This window comes from Nyctereutes procyonoides, unplaced genomic scaffold (genome assembly GCF_905146905.1).
Source record: "Nyctereutes procyonoides isolate TBG_1078 unplaced genomic scaffold, NYPRO_anot_genome, whole genome shotgun sequence".
Classification (NCBI taxonomy): Eukaryota; Metazoa; Chordata; class Mammalia; order Carnivora; family Canidae; genus Nyctereutes; species Nyctereutes procyonoides.
Window position 1 is genome coordinate 4,526,545 of NW_026575044.1, and position 20,495 is coordinate 4,547,039.

Sequence of the window (20,495 nt, forward strand, 5' to 3'; positions counted from 1 at the left end):
TCATAGGGCATTCTCATTCTGAGGACCATACTACCTTCTCCCTCCTAGTCAGTCAGTTGTAAGAGTGAGAATATCAGTAGTATAGCAAAAACCTTGCATAGAACCTACTGCTTTAATATATATATACATATATATATATATAGCAAATTTGATAATATAAATATTAGTAGTAATAAACTCTTTGTAGTACACTTAATGACTGATTGCTATACATTGTTGTGTAATGGCACCATGGTTAAAACCAGTATAAAACCAACATGTGGCCCCTTTCAATTTTAGATCAAAGTAAAACAGTTCAGTGACTTTTTTCTTTTTGAAGAAAAAGACTTTCAGTTACATCTTAGAAAACTGAAAACTTGTTAATTTTGGTCTTGCGGCTCTTTTTCATATTGATTACTAATTCACATGTCCAGCTAAGTCAGATTTCTCATGCATCTGACTTAAATATTTTTATAATTCTTCTGTAAGAGAGGTTTTTCTCCACCTTTCATATAATGATAAAAAAAAAAACCCCAAACGTCCTTTATATGGATTTGAAGTGCAGAGGTCAAGGTGAAGCCTTGGTGTCTCTCCCTACCAGTAAGCTGGACAAAAGCTTCAAATTCTTGGGAATCTTTTGCAGTTGGCATTGTCACCACAGAAGAGCCCAAGGTGTGAAAATTGACCTTTTGAAGTCTATAGAATCTCTCCTGGAAGGATAAGTCTGGCTGGATAGGAAATTAGGAAGCAACGTTTTGCAAAGTTTGGTGGTAGAAGCATTGATAAGAAAGCCTTTCCATTTAGGTTGTTTTCTCTTTATCCTCTCTCCCTTCATTTTCCTTTACTTATACTAAGCAACACCCTCCTCACCCTCTCTGGTTGTTCTTTTTTCTGGAGTCCCATGGCATTTTATTCATATCTGTATCATTCAAATTACATATGCATTATAATTTATCTGTACATATATGTCTTCCTTGGAGACTCCCAACATTTCAAGACTTTTGGGCACATAGTATATGTTTATATATTTAAGCCAATAAATTAAGATCTTTTTTGGAAGAAGATCAAAAATAAATATCTACTTAGCACATTAATGCAAGTATTTGAGAGAGTTTTGTGTGTGTGCTGGAATAGCCCATGGATCCATTTTCCAGACTCAATACCAAGTCTCAAAAATTATTCACTAGATTCACAGAGATGAAAGAGATAATAACTTTAGTTTATGGAGAATAGGGGCAGGATGTCTAGATGTGTGTAGGGACTTGATCATTCTTTGTTGTCTCTTTGAAACATCAAGCCTTTTTCTTTCTCTGAAAATGTAAATGGCTGGAGAAGTAATATTTAGGAAGGCAATTTTGGGGCAGAAAATCCTGGAGGAAAATACGTGGAAGGAGAGGTGGTAGAAACATGGCAGAGACTATTTATATTGAAATTCTAAAACTCATGTTTAAATGTTGGCTGAAAGCAGTGTAACCCACCTTTGCTCTAGAAGAGATTTGAGCACCATATAAGTATCTAAGATATACAAAAGGATTACAAAGGAAAATAAATCAAGCTGAAAGGAATTTAGGATAAACAGTAAAATGAAACTGAGGTAAGGTAGCACACAGATGTATTTCAGAAGCACTTGGAATTTTCAAAGGTAGTTGGAAATTTTTCCTCAGATTTTTTTTTTTTAATTTTCCTCAGATTTAAAGCAGAAAGGGAAATGGGGACAATTCTCTCATCATCCCCTATGTCTATGAGATTAAAAGCAACAGTGTCTCAGAGAAGCACTTTTCTGGGCTTCTATATAAAAAAAAAAGTGTTCCTAATAAGAGAGATTCTGTGTGATGTAAGGCAAACAGTATCATCAACTCATTTCCAGGTGTATTCTGAATGCTTTAACATATATACATTCCATTGAGGTAATACAGAAATTCTATAAGGAACCCAGGAAGAATCTGATAGTGTTCTATTTCTCAGCTTGCCACTTGATTAAGGGATAAAATGTGCTAGAAAATATTGAAAGATTGACCATGTCTCCTATAGGTAATTCTTTCTTTTCTTTTTCTTTCTTTTTTTTTTCTTTTGTAATTTTGGCCTGCATTTCTTTCTTATATATGCAAGCTAAAGCTAGTGTGTCACAATGACAATGAGGGGTATATCCATACTGTGAGATAATCAAATAAGCAGAACATAGAGTTGAACTCTTTTAGGAAAATTGCATTCTATCTTCATTTATGGAAGGACATGATATACCAGAATTAAAAACATCTCCCATTTATTAGGTAGCTAACCATAAGTCATACTATTTAAATAACATTTAATAAGTTCTCCCTCAGTTAAATTGACTAGACTTGAATCAAATTGATGTATGTATCATTAAAGAAACTGTATTTTAATAATTTTATGTAAGTGCATTTTTACTTAAAATGTAAAACTGGAGACTGCTTAATTCATTTTAGAAGGCATACTTTATAAGCTTTAAAAAGGTGATTTAGTTTATTTTCCATTCATTACACAGAGGAATATCCTCATTTTCTTTCTTTCTACAAATATACAATTCATCCAAGTTTGTTTTGTTTTACAAGTTATAGGCTTATTTTGTGATGATGAAGAGCTCATTTCTGAAATATATTTGGAATTGTGGGGAGCCCAGAATTTTAGATTATCGATTTATTTAGAATACTTAAAGTTTTGTCAGGAACGTTCTTTCTCCTACTGTGCTTCACAGTGATTTTTGTTTTTGTTTTTGTTTTCAAAAACGGTCTAGTTTCTGAATTCTTAAGAAGGGTCAGTGAAGGAGTTGGCAGTTTTAAATGTACCCTTGAGAGAGCTCTCACTGGGTTACTCTTTAATAACAACTATCCTGGGTGATGAATATGTAATGGGGACTGGACTGTCCGTTCCAGAGCTGAGTGGAAAGCAATTCTCGAATGCCTCTGGATGCTGGGAGAGGAAAGGGTTGGTAATAAGTGTCATGGGCGTTTGTACCAGAGGTAATTATTCTAAGAATGTTAGAACTAAGTGGATTTCTCAAATTCACTGGCCCATTGACCCTAGCTTTTAGCAGAAACCAGCTTTTACTCAGAAACCAGCTTACTTATCATTTGCTGCAAACATGCCATTTTCTCTCTACTCACACTACTTTGTGCTATATCTCATGCTCCTTTTTATTTTCTCCTTCCTATGCCTTGTTTGCTTTTTCTTTACTTGTCTTCTCCTTAACTTTTTTCTTTTCTCTTAGTTCTCTTTCATTTTACCTTTGTTTTGCAGTGCATTGTACCTCTGTACATCTTTTTCATCTTAAAATCTTGACACTCTCGGTAGAACTCCTATGCTTCAGTTTATGATTTTGAAGAAAGCATTTTCCATAAATTTCTCTTAGATGTTGTAATACACTGATTCAAAGAAATAAGAAGTATAATGGAAGAGAGGGAAGTGGGGGAATGAATTAATAAGTTCTGGCACCAGTGAATTTCTTGACAGAGGGAAACTGAAAGTTTGGGAGGAGGAAGATTCAGAAAAATGACTGTCTTTCTAGTTCATTATTCTAGTAAACTGTATGCATTCTTCTTTAACATCAGAGCCCAGAAGTTTGCTTTTTTGGGGCAGGTCACCAAGTCTATGGCTATAGGGAAAAAAAGCTAAGAAACACTGTATGTATTTCTAATACAAAGAACTGTTGGTGTTCCACCAGGAGATCCTTTGGGTTCTCCCTGAACTATCAAAATAGAAAACAAAAGAAGAAAAGTGTTTTCCATCAATACAAAGCCCCAGGACCTTATCTAGAATCTATTGTGTTTGGGGATTTGGAGGTAACTAGAAACAAAAGTGTTCAAGAGTTCAGATTTGCTCTAATATGAATTGCTGCTTGGCTTTGATGTTAGGATCCTTATTCAAAATGAGCTAACTCTGGTGTTAAGTTCAGAGCAGACGTAAAAAAGGAGACTCCCTTTTTAATTACCTCAATGAAATCGAATACTTGTCTGGGAAAATGCTTATGTTTTAATATAAGGCCACTTGTTAATATTCTATGGCCACAGTGACCTCTGTTGGTAAGTGACTACTTCATGCTCTTTTCAAGGATTTTTCTTTTGAAAGATGAACTCTTAGCTGAGGTGCAGGAAGCAGCTAAAGGCAAAGTGTTATCTATATTGCCCCCTTTAAAATCCTTACTCCCATTCTCCCTCCCCCAGAATACCCCTTTCATGATTTGATTATTCTCTTGATCACCCCTTCCATTCACTCCTACAATTACTCAGCAAATATTTTAAGCACCTACTTTGTGTCAGGCACTATTCTAGATGTCAGAGATATCATGGGGAAAAAAGGACAAAAATCCCTGCCTTACGTTATAGTAGAGTAAGAGAGATAAAAATTGGAGGTGATCACATGTAAAATAGGCATCACATATAACATGTGAGGCTCCATGTTACAAAGAAAGTAAGAGACAGGGGATGAGGAGTGATAGCAGTGCGTGGGATTGCCACTTTATTCACAAGAGTGCCAGGAAGTCTGAAACAAAGCCCTAGGGAAGGGGCAAGGCAAGGGGACATGCCAAAAGATATTGCACCTCAGCAGAGACCTTGTGGAGGGAATATGATTGCACGTTTAAGGGTAGTGAGAAGGCCAGGGTAGGGGGAAAGGCAGAGATGGTCAGAGAGGTCAGGGACTGTGGACAGATGGAAGAAGGTCAGTAGGCCTGTACAGAGACTGTGCTTTAATCTCTGTGAAATGCAAACTTTCAATGTAGTTTAACAATGTTACAAAGTTTAAATAGTAGGCATATTTTATTTTTCTATGGCATTGTAACATGTATCAACTAAAATCCTGCTAAATTAGGAATGTCTGAATTATCCTCAAGAGTGACTGCTATTTTTTGTCAGGTGTCTGGTCTGCATGCTAGTTGTGGGTGGGGAGCCATGTGACTGGAGACAAACTCTCATCTCAACTTCCCACCAATTGCTTATATTATAGCCTCTGATTTCTCAGCTATAAATCTGGACAGAGGACACAATGAGTTGGTTTCAGATTATGCTCCATGGAGCACTGGGGATTTCTGAAGGCGCTTTTGTTTTTATTTTTTGTTTTTAAATTTTCATGCAAGTTTCACTTAGAAGAAATTGCTCCTTCACCTAAAAAGTAATCCTGGAATTGGTTATCCCTTAGGTTTTCCAGCATGAATTTGCAGACTCATAGAGTCTCAAAGGCAAATAAAGGAACAAAATCCTTTCAGAACCCCTTATTACTCAATGCCTCTTGGTGGTAGTGAAATTAGAAGGTAATTTGTCAATAGATAAGACAATTAAATTCTGTCTTTAAGATTGATGAGTTGGCTTCTGTCATTGTACAGACTTTGGTTAAGTGAATAATATAGTAAGTGAATGTTTCAGTAGAAACACTCAATTGAAACTGGCAACTGAGAACAGTAATTATGATTGATGTGTCAAGGGCCTGAGGCTATTCTAATTTTAAAAATAATGACGTGTTAGTCATTAAATGTGTTCTATATACTGAAGAGTAGTTATGTCCTCATAATACAGAAGTATAATTGGAAGATAAATTGGATGTTTTTGGTAGTTCGGGGTAAAGATATATTTTAGTTCATTTTGTTTTCTGTTGAGGAAATGGGAAAATTTCTTCTCTGAGATACTGACTACCTTCTTCTTTTCCAAACCAGAATCTCAGTCTGCTGTTTTGGAAACTCCAAAAAAATGTTCAGATGCTGTTCAGCGGGTAAGAAGATCTTATTAGGATGTTGAATCCTACTCTTTCTTTCTTACTTTCTCTCTTGCTTGTCTTAAAATTGTGACAGATTCTGATTTATTTTTTCATCTGCCAGCTAGCTTAGGCCACCCTTATTTCTCTTAAGCCTTTAGGGGAATCTAGTCATGTGGAAGGGAATGTTTTCTTCCATTTAGGCTTTGCAAAGAAAATCAACCTTGAAGTGGAACTGACTACAAGCTTTTTAGAAGCTGCATCATTCTATATCTGGCCAAAGAGTTGGGCCTGACAGCAGCTGACTCCAGGAAACGGTGGCCATTCCAGATGTCACGTGGAGATGTGCCTGGCTGAAATAATAGTCACATGGATACGAATTTTTAAAAAAAATTCCAGAGCTTTCCTAAAATCAAATCATTTTCCTAAGTTGCTTTAGTGGATGAAACATTAGTTAGTGTCTGTTTAATTTCCACAGAAATATTTTTTTCTGTTCCTAAAAAAAGCCAAATTTTATGTGTTTTTTTTTCTTATATCAAAATACTATTAAAGGAAAAAAGACTTAAAGAAAGGAAATGCTTATATGGAATAGTAATTGTGGATAGCAGTTTTTCTTTTGGATACAAAACCATTTTTTAAGAATGTATTTATACTTTCCCCCAACTAATCTTTTGAAAATAACTTAGTATTACAAATTATCAGTAAGAAGAGTCTGTCCTCCAGAGTGGTGTAGTAGGTGATAAGACTTTCTTATTAGTGTATAACAACATACGAGGCAATTTGGGACACAGTGTTTTTCTCAGTATAATTAATGAATCTGATGGTTTTTTGAGAGCTTTTCCAAGTTAAAAAATGACTTCCCTTTTGAAAAGGAGCAGTCCTGCACCAGACATGAAAAGTTGTGCTCCTCCTGAGAAGAAGTGAGGATGTAACACTGGTCAAGAATTTTATTTTAAAACTTACTCATGCTTTAAAACAAATATAGCTATAAAGTTATTACAATATTACAAACACCCATGCTATACTTTTCATCCCTATGACTGGTTTCTTTTATTACTGGACGTTTGTACCTCTTAAATCCCCTTCACTTATTTTACCTATCTGAAACTAATATGTCATCTGTACTTCAGTTAAAAAAATAATAATTGGAGTGTCTGGGTGACCCAGTCAGTTAAGCATTTGACTCTTGATTTTAGCTCAGGTCATGATCTCAGGGTCGTAAAATTGAGCCCCACCTTAGGCTCTGTACTGGGTATGGAGCCTGCTTAAGATTCTCTCTCCTTCTGTGCCTTCCCATCCCCATGTGCACTCTCTCTCTCTAAATGAAAATAATAATAATAATAATAATAATAATAGTAATAGCAATTAAAAAATGTAGCCACATTGCCCATTATTGTAAGGTTAAGGACACTCTTAAGGATAGTGTCATAAAACATGGTTCTTTTAGCTTTTTGTCAGAGCAGAGAACTACGTGAGGCCAGGACACTTGGAGAGGGATGGTGTTCTCAGTTAATTAACTGTGTAATGATTAGCCAGTAGTGATTGAGATGAAGAAAGATAAAAAGAGGTAAAGAGAAATAAGTTCAGGAATAATTAAGAAAAATAGTGCCCTCAAAATATCCTCTCATTTTTATAGCCTTTTTTTTTGAGGCATGACTAAGTACATCTAATGTAATATACTAGATTTACATGTTCCTAAATTTACATGTTACTTAATTTTGTGATACATGATAATGCCAAAGAAAGCCTCAACAAAATATAATCTATACTATCAAAAATGATAAATGTGCAACTTTGCTCTATGTACCAAGATTCAAGGTATCTATTCATGCGTATAAAATTAGAGTGATTTTTCAGGGAGGCTGGGTGGCTCAGTTGGTTGAGCCTCTGGTCATGATCCCGGGATCCTGGATTGACCCCGCATTCGGCTCCCTGCTCAGTGGAGAGCCTGCTTCCTCCTCTCCCTCTGCTACTCCCTCTGCTTGTGCTCTCTCTCTGTCAAATAAATATATAAAATCTTAAAAAAATTATAGTGATTTTTCTATTTTTCTTGAGCTGTGAACCGTGGTAAAATATATTGTAATAAGCAGAAAACCTGATGGCACTGGGTGATTTACAAATGCTTGATATTCTAGTTTTGGAACCTCAGCGGTGAAATAGATGGATTTAAATTTCACATCTTTCCTTGTTGCCAGTGAACTCTCTAGAAGCCGAAAGTAATTGAGAGGAAAAAATAATTTGGAAGCAATTAAGGTTAAATCCTCAACAATGACATTGCTTATTTTCTTTGTCATCAGTTTAATTATAGATTGGTTCCTTCCTTTGATATGTGTATGTTTCATAAGTGCTGAAACTAAGTGGCCATCAAAGGGATACAGGAAAATTGAATTAATTACCAATCTACTGTGCACATGCTCTTTCACTGTATTATTTTATACAATTCTTATAATAGTTCTTTAAAATAGCTATTATAATTAATCTTTAACTAATACAGAAAAAGATGTTTGTAGTAGTCAACTTATTTACAATCAGAGAATTGAGAAAGGGTTAAGAGCCAGGACTCAAATATAGGTCTGTTTGATTTTATACATGTTTGATATAGTATGATACAAATTATACTTAAACATGAGCAATTGCCTTATGAACAGTTGCCAAAATCATTAGATTGATAGATGAGAAGTTTATTTTAAAAGTTGTCCTATTATATTTAAACTATATCATTTGTAAGAGGCAGAGGTCAAGATATGTTTCAGAGGCACATAGACTCATTAGTTTACCTATACATTTTTAAGTTTTAGCATGACTTTGGTGTGCTACATCATGCCAATTTTGCTAACCTCAGTGTTTCATGACTCAAAAAACTTACAATTTAGTTTTCATGTGAAGTACCCTGCTTTTTTCTTCTTAGTCACTAGATGGCAGTTCAGTATCTCTCTAAATTACCACTGCTGAAGGATATGCGAGATTTTAAGCCAGTTTACTCTCTACAAATGATGAATAGAAGAGTTTTTCTGGTCCATCCCAGGCTGCCTGCATTATTCTGTGGTTGTAATGCGAGATCTCTAGGACTGCTTAGTCAGAGGCATGGAGCAGGGTTGGAAAGCACCCTCTTAAGTTTTTCTTCAGATGTGAGTTCAGGCACCTGTTCTCTCAATCTGAGCACACTGGAATTTATTTGAATGAGTTTTGACTTTTACTCTTTCCGTGTAGTTAATAATTCTGAGAGCTCCATATCCCTAGAAAAAACACATGACTCATAAAATCTTTTCTCAACTAAAAGAAGGTAAAGGCTGTGGTGTTGTCAGAGAGTCTGATGCTTAAAGCAAATAGAGCTGGCACTTATGCGAGGAGAAAGAACTATAGCTTTCTCCCTGAGGCTTATATTGATGGCTTTATAGAATTAGAAAGTTTTCAGATAAAACTACATTATTTAGGACCTCATTTATTGATTATTTTCAAGTGCTACACTCTGAAAATCTGCATGCCTAAAGGATTATTTCAAAAAACAAATAGGACTGTCTTTCAATTCTGTTTTAAAATTTTTCATAATTTGAAATACTATTTAAACTGTAAACTCTTTTATATTCTACAACATATAATTATAATTTCTAAAAATATTTGCCTCTATATTAAATATTAGTATACGGTAGCAAAACTGGTTACTACCCAATTTTAACTTTTTTTTTTTTGCATTTGAAATTATAGTTGACCCCTGAACAACCTGGGTTTGAACTGTGCAGGTTCATTTATATGTGGATTTTGTTCCCATAAATACAGTACTATAAATGTATTTTCCTTATGATTTTCCTAATCCTATTTTCTTTTTTCTAGCTTACTTTATTGTAAGAATGCAGTATATAATGCATATAACATATGAAATATGTATCAATCAACTGTTTATGTTATCACTAAGTCTTTTAGTCTACAGGTAGTTAAGTTTTGGGGCAGTCAAAAGTAATACAGAGATTTTTGGATGTGTGGGTGGTTGGTGCTTCTAACTGCTATTCAAGAGTCAACTATACCTATAAAATGAAGCATTTTCCTAAAACTCCTTATACCTTTCTAATACAAATGGACCAGTTGAAAGGTAAATAGAATAAAATTTGTTTAAAAATTCAAGCTTTGGGTAAGAATTGATAATATCAGGCGGTTGAAAGTTAAGGCTCTCTACACATTATGGTTTTTATGAATTGTGTATAGCCATGTCTATTACAAGTCTTGGATAATGAAAATAAATTAAACAATATCAGCACTCTCTTACCCCATATGTTATATAGTTCATCTGCAAATAAATTCTCAAAGTTCAGCAAAATGCTTATGACTTGAGATAACTGGCAAAATCCTATATCAGCCCAATTTTAACTTTCTTTGAAATTGGCTTAAAAACTCTTCTCAGGGAACACCTGGTTGGCTCAGCGGTTGAGCATCTGCCTTTGGTTGAGCATCTGCCTTTGGTTGAGCATCTGCCTTTGTGATCCCAGGATCCTGGGATGGAGTCCCACATTGGGCTCCCCACAAGAAACCTGCTTCTCCCTCTGCCTATGTCTTTGCCTCTCTTTTTGTATCTCTTATGAATAAATTTAAAAAAATCTTCAAAACAAAACTCTCTCTTAGGATCCTGCTCTGATCAGTGCTCTTGGATCTCCTCAATGCCTAATTTATCACAAACTCATTTGAGGAATTAAATATTTTTTCCATTGGTTCTCCGTAAAAGTGTTTATTATAGTGCTCTTCATACAATAACCACCCAGTACAATTTATTGTTAGTTTCAGAAACATCTTTATTTGGGAACAAATCAAGGAAATAGATGTGAGTAATATGAGGTAGCCTAGTTGATGGTGCTTGAGAGTTACTCACATGTGTCTTGGGATAGAAAAATTTAGAGAGTAAAAGAAGTATGGGTCAGATCAAAAGAAATGTGTGGGGTGAATATAATTCTGAAAGGATAATGATGACTTATAAAAATAAGAAGCCACTTGAATTTTGTTGGAATGTATTACACATATCAAAGGGTTGGAAAAAATTGTTTAAGTTCCTTCAAAACTCTAATGATGAATTTCCATGGTTATTATAAACCTACAAAGTGATGATTTACAAGACAAGTAAACAACCAAAATATAAACCATGGTAAGGAAAATAGAGGTTAAAGGACAGAGGCAGAGAGATGGTTGAAGGGAGAAAACATGAGTCAGTCTAGCCATCCTTGAAGTTACCTCAGGCTGAACATTCTTAGGCGTTTGACAAACACATTGACCCAGTGAGTCTGGAGAGGGGCAGGGTGAGAGGTGGTTGGGAAGGGTAGAGATGCAGGACACAGTGGTGGAGGCACTCACATTGAAAATGGGTAATATTTGGGCAAGGTATTTACCATAATATGTTAAGAGGAAGAAAGGATTTTTCTGGAAAATATATTTTCATTTTGTGGAAACCCTCTACTAGCTCAGAGAAAAATTAAGACATTTTAACTACAGAAATAAAGAGAAAAGAGAAAGTGTTCTTAATTTTAAGAATGAAAAGCCATTAGCATCTGAAAAACAGTTAAAATTTGAGATGAGAATGTGAAGAAAGAATTAGATCTTACACTGTTTTCTCTTTACTCTAGGGCAGTAGGGCTGGGAGGTGAAATGACGTTATATCTTTGTTCTGTTGAATGTTAGATGGTATAAACCTCATTTGTGCCAGACAACATTGTTGATGTCCTACAGAGAATGACAAATAGTTCAAGCAACTGACCTGAAAGAATAGCCGAGCCAATAGAAGTTCTTAGCTTGGTTGCTTAACCTTTATTGGACATCTGTTGAAATACTACGCACAAGGTATTTGTGGTAGGTATTGAAGGAAATTCACCCAATTGTAAGGTCCCAGGCTCTTCCATATACAGGAAATGATTTGCAAGATATGTGATCTTGCTGAGATGTTTAGTATAATAATGTATTGCAGAACTTAAAAAAAAGGGAAATATTATTGAGAAAATGTAATTAAGGACAACTTAGGGAGGCTGAAATTTAGATCAAGTCTTCAAAGTGATCAGTTTTGGACAGATGGAGGGAAGGAGAGAGAATTTCAGGTGAGAAAAGAGAATAAAGGCACAAAGGTGAATGTGAATGTCGCATTTTGGCAAGGGGGCTTGAGGGAGGACACAATAGACAGAATAGTTCTGGTGACCAGGTGACATTAAGTGGTGGCTCAATTTATTCCTCTAGCAACCCAGCTTTGCTTTCCACCTCCTGGGCCTCTGCCTGGGGCCCAGTCTTATCTGGATTGCAGGGATAGTCCCCAACAGGACTCTATACTTCCTCTCTTAATCCCTTCTAATCTTTCCTCCACAATGCCTTGAGTCATCTTTCTAAACTCCAGATTTACTTATGTCTGATATCTGCTAGGGCTCATTCAATGACTGCTCCTAGCATTTGAGGGGGAAAAAAAAATCAGGCCCCTGAGCTTGACATGCAGGCTTTTTCCTTGCCATCCTCCATCTGCAGCCTTACCACCCACTGTTTCCTATGTTTAGTTTGTTCTAGCATTAAAAAATACCCTAGTTTTCTGAAAAATAGCCTAGTTTTGGGATCCTTCATATCTGTCTTTTTATATGTTTTTGTGCTAATTCCTGTTTCTTAATCTAAACTCATGTTAAACTTTACTTCCACTTAGAGAATTTCCCTGAGACTTCAGTCTGGAGAGTTCTTTTGGCATCCCTACTCTGGGACTGTCCTTATTTTCTCTGTGCCTCCTGTATCTAACATAGCACTTGACATTTTTTTAGGAGCTCAGAAAATATTGATGAATGGCTAATTAGTAGGAGACCACACTGACTAGAGCAGAGGATGCTTATTGGGAGTGATGGAAAATTCGCCTCTATTCATACATGGTAGTTGAAGATGTGGGCTTTGGACCAGTTTCCATGGGCATAAATACCACTATTCTTTTAGCTGGCAAACCTAAGCATACTATTTTACTCCCTGTGCCTTAGTTTCCTCATCTATAAACTTTTATCTCATATGGGTTTTGTGAGATTTAAATGAATTAATTTAAGTGTATTCATTTAAATGCATTAATTTAAGTGCTCCTGACAGATAGTAGGCACTCTATGTTAGCTGTTATTTTTGTTATTATTGTTGTTATATCTGATTTTGAAAGTTGTTTCATAATTTGGTTGATCCTCATTATTCATAGATTCTGTATATGCAGAATACGTTCTGCGATGTTTGTATCCCTAAAATCAATACTCACAGGCTTTCATGTTCATTTGTAGACATGCACAAAGCGGTGAACAATTTGAGTTGCCCTACATGCACTTTCCCAGCTGAGGTGGACCAAGGTGATACTCTACCTTCTTGTTTCAGCTTATACTGTAAACAAATATCCTTTTTGCAATATATTTAGTGCCATATTTTTTGCCTCTGTGCTTTTTGTTGCTCTCACTGTTTATAATGACCCCCTGGGCATAGTGCTTCAGTGATGTCTAGTGTTCCCATGTTTGGGAAGATGTGACATGTCTCAGGGAGACAATGCATATATTAGATCCGCTTCATTCACACAGGAGTTAATAATGCTATTGTGTGAGTAAAATGGCTATAAATCCACAATATATATTACACAAGGTGACTTTAAACAGAAACGAAGAGAAAACAAGGTTATGTATTGATCAGTTGATGAAAATGTTGTGGCCAAAGGCTTGTGGGAACCTAACTCTGTATTTTCCCTAGGATCTATGGTTGAGTATTCACTAATTAATTATCCACTTTATAGAGTATCACAACTGTGAATGATGACTGACTGTATCTGTGTAATCCTCACAATACCCCATTGCAGTAGGCAGGGTATGTAATAGGGTAATCTACTTTTTACAAGCTATGAAAGACCTTGTGAGCCAAGTAGAGAATTTAAAATGTCTTATGTGTAACATATGAGCATAAGAGCCATAAGTTTTTGAGCAAGAAAGTACATGAGTTAATGCTTCAGATACAATTATCTGGCAAGAGAATGGAGAATTAATAGGGAAATAGGAGGGAAAATAGAGCCAGAAAAGAGGACCACTTATTAAACTCTCCATATGTCCCCATAGTCAGGTAAGGAGAATCTGAACTAAGGTGCTGATCTGATAAAAGGGAAGGTAGCAGCCAAAGGTTGAAATAATGGATTTGGCAACCACGTCTAGGGTATACTTTGGCTGTAGTTCTTAAAGTGTGGTCCCTGGACCAGCAGCATTAGCATTTGGGACCTGGTTAGAAAGGCAAATTCCAGGCCCTTCTCCAGAACTAACAAATTGGAAACTCTGAGGGTGGGAACTAGGAATTTGTGTTTTAACAAGTCCTCCATGTAATTCTGGTACACAGCATGGGCCAGTGAATGAGAAAAAATGATTGAAAGATATTACTATTCCTAGATAAACTATAAGGCATGGAGTTGATATTTCTTTGGAAATAAATGCATTTTAAATTTAAGGAAAATACAGAGTAATCAAAATGCAATGATAGCTAAACGATCACAATATGGAAGAGAAGGTGAGGAAAACAAGGAAATAATCATATAGAGATGAAGACTAAAGACGTAAAAATTGATGCTCTCGCAGCATACATGGAAAAGATAGTGGGCTAAAGGACAAAGTCTTGGGAGTTACTGTAGGTTTGATACCCTGCTCCCCCCAAAAAATACAAAAGAGGGAACAGAGAAAAAGAAATGGGAAGGAGAGAGCATAAAATTACAGACAAAAGAAGAACAGGAGGGATTATGGGGACAGTAATGTAAGAGGATAGCAAGGTGCAAAGCAGCTCTACCACTCTGGCTAACATATCTAATCCATTGATTTCCTCCAAACTTTGCTTTTTATGAAGTCTGATGTTGGGGATTAGTTGGATGTTAAGGAAGGTGGTAAGGAGGTGGAAAACTGAGGTGTACCTTATATCCATAGATCATTAATGAAAATAAAACTATAATAAAATAGTATTTTTTTTCCTTGCACTATTTGGGACTATATTGCTTTAGAACATGGTTCAGAATGTTCCCACAACTCTGGCTCAAATAACTAGAGAGAAAATTCAGAAGATGTAGGGATACCAAAAAGGCAGGTTCTCTTTGCCATTTCTTTCTCTTTTTTCCTGACCCCCTTTCCTTATCATGTTTATTACTTCTACTTGGGTTATGCACTAGGGATGTTGACTTTCCATTGATCAGATTGTTATCAACTATTGCAATAAGGAGATGTTAAAAGGAATACGGCCAGTTATGAGTTCTAACTAATCCCTCCCCCTCACATTTCTCATCTATGCAATGAAGGGATTGGAAGAGATTTGTCATATCCATTCCAGTTTGATGATATTATAATTTCACTAGTTCATCTGTTTCATTGTAAGGATTCCAGAAATACTATTTTAGCTCTCTGTGTGAAGCTCTTTTTTTCCCGTAATATGTTCTGTTTTAAGAAGACCTAGGTAAGTTATTTTCTACTTATCATGTATTCTGATATTCTCTCCTTTCCTGAGATTTCCTTTTCAAACTTGAAATTGATGGTACTTTATTTTTGTTCATAATCTTATCTATTTAAAATCTGGATTTCTTTTCCTGCCTATAATCATGTATAGCATCTGTTGGCTTATTGTAAATCTGGAATGCCATTGGTCTGTTCAAAAACCTTAGAATGCTGTTTAGAGTTTAGATCATGACAGAGAATTTATATGCTTCTCTGAAGAGTAGGATTTATATTTTACAGATGTCTAGAGGTATCTTAACTTGCCAGTAACATGGCCTTAAAATTTAGCAGAACTTGAAAATCTGAATGTGATAGAAAATAAATTACATATCTCATATTAACATTTACAAAATAAATTATCACAGTGTTAACTTACCAATAGCTGTTTTTGTATTCCAGGCTCTGAAAGTATCTTGCTTACATTATAAACATCATAAAGTTTCAAAGACGAGCAAATTAACTTTTCACCAAAAGCTTTACTTGAGTGTATCTTGGCTTCCTTTTTGACAGTTTTAGCCTTAATGTTACATTAATGTTTCTTTTTCTGGGAATCAGATAATCTTGTAATTGGAAAAAAATTTTGGTGAACATTTTATTTTTTAATGGAAACTTGTATTTTGTGATATGCAAGTGTTCAAACAATTTATAAGAACTAACCATCACCACCCACATATAAGATTATACAGGAATAGAAGAATTTTGGCTGATGTATTGTATATAATTATTCAGCCAAAGTGGACGGCAGACTTTACTACTTATAGTGATTTAGGGGATTGAAGTAATATTTTAAAATACAAACATTCTCAACATTAGTAATATATAAGGTATATTACATACTGTTTTTTTTTTACATACTGTTTTGAATAACTAAAGTCGACTTGTTATTATCTTTTCCCCATTTATAGGATGTACCCATTATTTGGATTCTGTGCAAAATTATAAAGATTACTTATTTTCTATTCTCCTTTTTAAAAATTTGTTTATTTTAATTTTTAATAGTGAGAACCATTAGTGTTGGGTAAACCGTCACATAATTATTGGAAATGCTGTCTTTTTGAAAAGTTTAGAAGTCTAAAGATAATAGAAAGTAGTGTTTTACCATTGTTAAGTCCTTTGAGGATCTGATAGGCCTCTATCTAGGTATATATCCTAAAGAGATGGAAGATTAAGTACCAGGCACAGGACACAAGGAACAGGCTCTCCACTTGAGGGCCTTCCATGGACCACTGAGTGCCTGGCAGGCTCTTAGAGATTAAATCTGAGCTTTGTGGGTGGGCCCTAAGAGGACTTTTGTTTAAATGGCCAGAGAATAGGCAGTCTTTTTTTCTTGATAGGAGTTATTATTTACCATGTAAATTTCTTTATAAATCTTCGAAAAAAAATGAAAAATATAACCCAAATAGAAACCAACTCTTACTGATGATAGGCAACACAGCCTTCACTAAATAGCTGTATAGGAATGTCTCAGCTGATGAAATTGGTACTCTCTGAGAGCCAGCCAGCGCTCCATTGATAACTCTGGATAAGGAAGGTCAGATAAGATTCTTTGAAGACTCCCCGCTGAATTCAAAACCAAAAATCTTACATACATTTGGCTACTCTGTAAGAATAGATGGCTGGCCTTATTTTATGGGTTAATCAGTTAAAGTTTGAGATGAGCTTAATTGTTTTTTCCTGGAATGGAAAAGGAGGATTGTAACATTGATTAGGGCTGGGATGTTGAAGGTAAAGATAGGGTCATAGAGGGGAATCCAAATTTTAGCAAATTGGTTTTTTGTTCTCTCTACACTGGAATTAATGTAAGAAGCAGATAGTCTCTCACTCCAAGTTTTTTCCATGTCCTCTGTCTGTAATAATTATCTCTACAAAACAATCCTCTATGCAAATATCAGCCTTTTGTCTTTGTGGTCTGTTTATTCTCTATGAATTCTTTGACTTCACCACCTTCCCGGCACCACAAGTTTAGCATTGCTATATTTACTGCAAAGTCAGTTTTTGAGTTTCGTTGTCTATTTCCCCTGCCATTTCCTCCTCATTCTAGTTCTTATTGTATCTTACATTTGAAAACCTATAAAGTTTATGGAATGTGTCATTCCCTTATTTTCTCATCTTTTTCTTATCTGAGTGCCCTCAATTATCACTTTTTAAAGAATGTAAGTAAAATAAGTAACAGAACAATATACTCTAATAAATTGACCACTTATAAAATTAGGTCCAACCCCAAATCTATCCCTGCTTAACTTAGACCATCTGTTATTATCTACTATGCTTTAGTTTGGGCAGTGTCATTTTATCAATGTTTTTCGATGTTTTAAGCCACATGATACAAATACAATGTAAGGTTAAATTGTTAGTCTTGCAGTAGGTGTAGAATTTCCTGAAGTCAGGGGATGGCGATGGAGAACCTGAATCACATGCAAAGTGATTGATTAATGAGTACCTGACAGAATTAGTTAATTTGGTAAGGATAGTAATTGACATATATGTATGAAAAGGTTATTTTGCTTATCAGAGGATTGTCAGAGGCCACTGGGAAAAAAGGATGAATTTCTCTAATGTTATAATTGATATTATAAAAAAATGACCGTCTTTTCATAAAAGTTGTTATATATCATGGCATTATATACTTTTGCTGGAAAGTTTGTGCTGTAGAAAATTAAACTTGGGTCATTTTAATTCTAACAATTTGTTCATGCTTACCATTAGGGGAAAAATTGTTTAAGAAATAAGAATATAGTTGTTTTATTTTTTTCATTTTTTAAGGAAGAATCTTTTTTCCACAATTAAAAAAACCACTTTTATATGCAATTATTTTATGCTGAATGGATTTTTAGGCTTTAAGTTTTCATTTCTTAATTTTCTTCTGGAATCTCTCTCTCTCTCTCTCTCTCTTTCTCTCTCTCTCTCTTCTTTTTCCTATGTAATCTCCTCTTCTAGTTTAGAAACTACATTTTCAGTAAGGATCATCTCATTGTGGCAATAGGAGATCATGTATGGGTTAATCTGTGAGCTATATAAATCTGGCAGTATGTGTTTGGGAGCTTTTGTTTACGTGGATATGCTCCATGACCAGATAATCATCATTTAAACCCTTAAGTTCAGCATTATTTTCTGCATTTTAGTCACATAAATAAAAATTCAGCAGTCTTTTTGGGCCACTGACCCTGTGTCCAGCCTTAGTGTTTGGCCTGGATATGCTTCCAATAGCCCCATTGTGTCTATGGAATGGCGCTTGTTGCTTCTGTAAAGTGACATCTTTCAGATACTTGGTGGCTTTTCCCATGTGTGTGCCCTGGGTGATGTTCTTAAAGTGAACATGAAGATTTGAACCTCTTGATTTGCATGATGTTTTTGGATTTTCTGGGTCAAGTGAAAGTGAATCATTTTTAGAGATCACCTTGGGCTGCTTACAGGAAGATCCTTTTTTCCCTTCATATTTTAATCTGAAGTATTAGTAACTAGTTATTATCAATCAGGCTTTATTGACGAACAAGAAACCATACTAAATATATTAAACAGAAGGGTTTACTATATAAAGTTAACTTTTTCATGAAAAGGTTAAAAAATTTGAAAGATCTGTGTCTAGCCTGAAACTTTTCAAAGGGATCATATACAACTGGTATACCAGGGAAGCTAAAATCTTTGAGGCTACTGTTGGAAACTGGAGCGTGGACAGTAGAACGCTGTTCTAGAGCAGCTTCCAGTTAGCAGATCTTGATTGCTAAGAACAGTTAAGGACACTGGAGTATGGCTCCTGTCTTATTCTACTTGCTAAATCTCTGGGCAACTGCATCTAATTGGATGAACCTAATTGCAAGGGAGCTATAAATGTACTTTTTCTTCCCACTTCTGCATATAGAAGGAGAAGGAGCTGGAGGTTGGGAGAGTCAATCCACAATAACTGCAAAATTGTCTTGATTCCATTTAAGAAGTCTTTTTCTGGTATAGCATATGTAATGGAATACTCTTCTACCTTTTTCTTGCTGGCTGTATAAGTAATCAGAAAAGCTTAAAAATCTCAGGAATCTTTCTAGTCGCTGGTACTATGACCTTCTATGCTCATGGTCTTTGAGTGCTGTGTTGGACTAGTTGGCTTGTAAATGTGGGAGCATAAATTCATGTAGAAAGAAATGTAATAGTTACTATTACAATAGTTGCTAAGCTGTCATGATTTAGGATTAATTCCTCCTCTTATTGTTGTCCTCCTTCCTGTCTTTTACTTTTATATGCTTTCATTATATTCTTTCCCTAGATGCAGAAAGTTTTCAGCTATGATTTCCTCAAATAAATTTTCTGCCCCCTTTTCTTTCTCTTCCTCTAAGACTCCTATAATGTGAATGTTATTATGTTTAATGGAGTCACTGAGTTCCCGAAGTCTATTTTTGTGTTCCATAATTATTCTTTCTCTCTTTTGTTCAGCTTCATTATTTTCCATCATTTTATCTTCTATATCACTTATTTATTCCTTTGCCTCTTCTATCCTTGTTTTTCATTACATCTAGTCTGTTTGTAATCTTGGTCATTTCACTTTTCATTTCTGACTGTTTTTTAACTCTTCTATCTCTGTGGTAAGGGCCTCCTTGAAGTCTTCCATGCTTTTCTCAAGTCCAGTGAGTGAGTATCCTTATGATTGTTGTTTAAAGTCTCCATCAGGCATATTACTTATATGTGTTTCAATTAGATCTCTGGCCATGACCTTATCTTGTTGTTTCGTTTGGGATGAATTCCTTCATCTTGGCATTTTGTTTAAGTCTCTGTCTTCTTCTCTGTGTTAGGAAAGCCTGTTATGTTTCCTGCTCCTGAGACTAATGGCTTTATGAAGAAGAGGTCATATAGTGCTTTCATTATATTCAAATCTACAATGAAAAAGAGCTGACCTCAGTAATAACATTTAAGAAATGAGTGCTCAAAAAGGGTATTATTTATTATAGTTTTTTTTTTTTTACCATGGACTATTTAGAAAATGGCATGATTTCTCAAACTATGCATTGTAATACTTTTGTCTTTTGTAGACACCGATGTAGACATCGGTGAAAAGTAGCAACAAAGTACCTATATATATATGTATATATATATATATATATATATATATATATATATAATCTATATTTACAAATAAATAGTCCCTCAAATTTTGCCTGTTTAAAGTATATTACATTCCTTTATTAGTTGAAAAGTAAATTAGTTTCCTTTTTAGTTTTCTTCCATAGTAAGGGCTATGTGGCATTACATGACAAAGCACTTTGTGGAAAGGCCATGCCTTTGAGGTTACAAGTTCTCTTTAGTTCCCAACAGGCATCATAACTGATCTAAAGGAAGTTAAATGTTGTAATAAAAGATAGA

General features: G+C 35.1%; 1 protein-coding gene across 1 annotated transcript in view; it reads left to right on the forward strand.

The window, feature by feature from the left end:
• FMN2 (formin 2) overlaps positions 1-20,495 on the forward strand; it is a 363,009-nt gene that overhangs the window by 95,699 nt on the left and 246,815 nt on the right. The window contains 1 exon segment of the mRNA XM_055323458.1: positions 5,645-5,700. Coding sequence (XP_055179433.1) covers positions 5,645-5,700 — 56 coding nt within the window.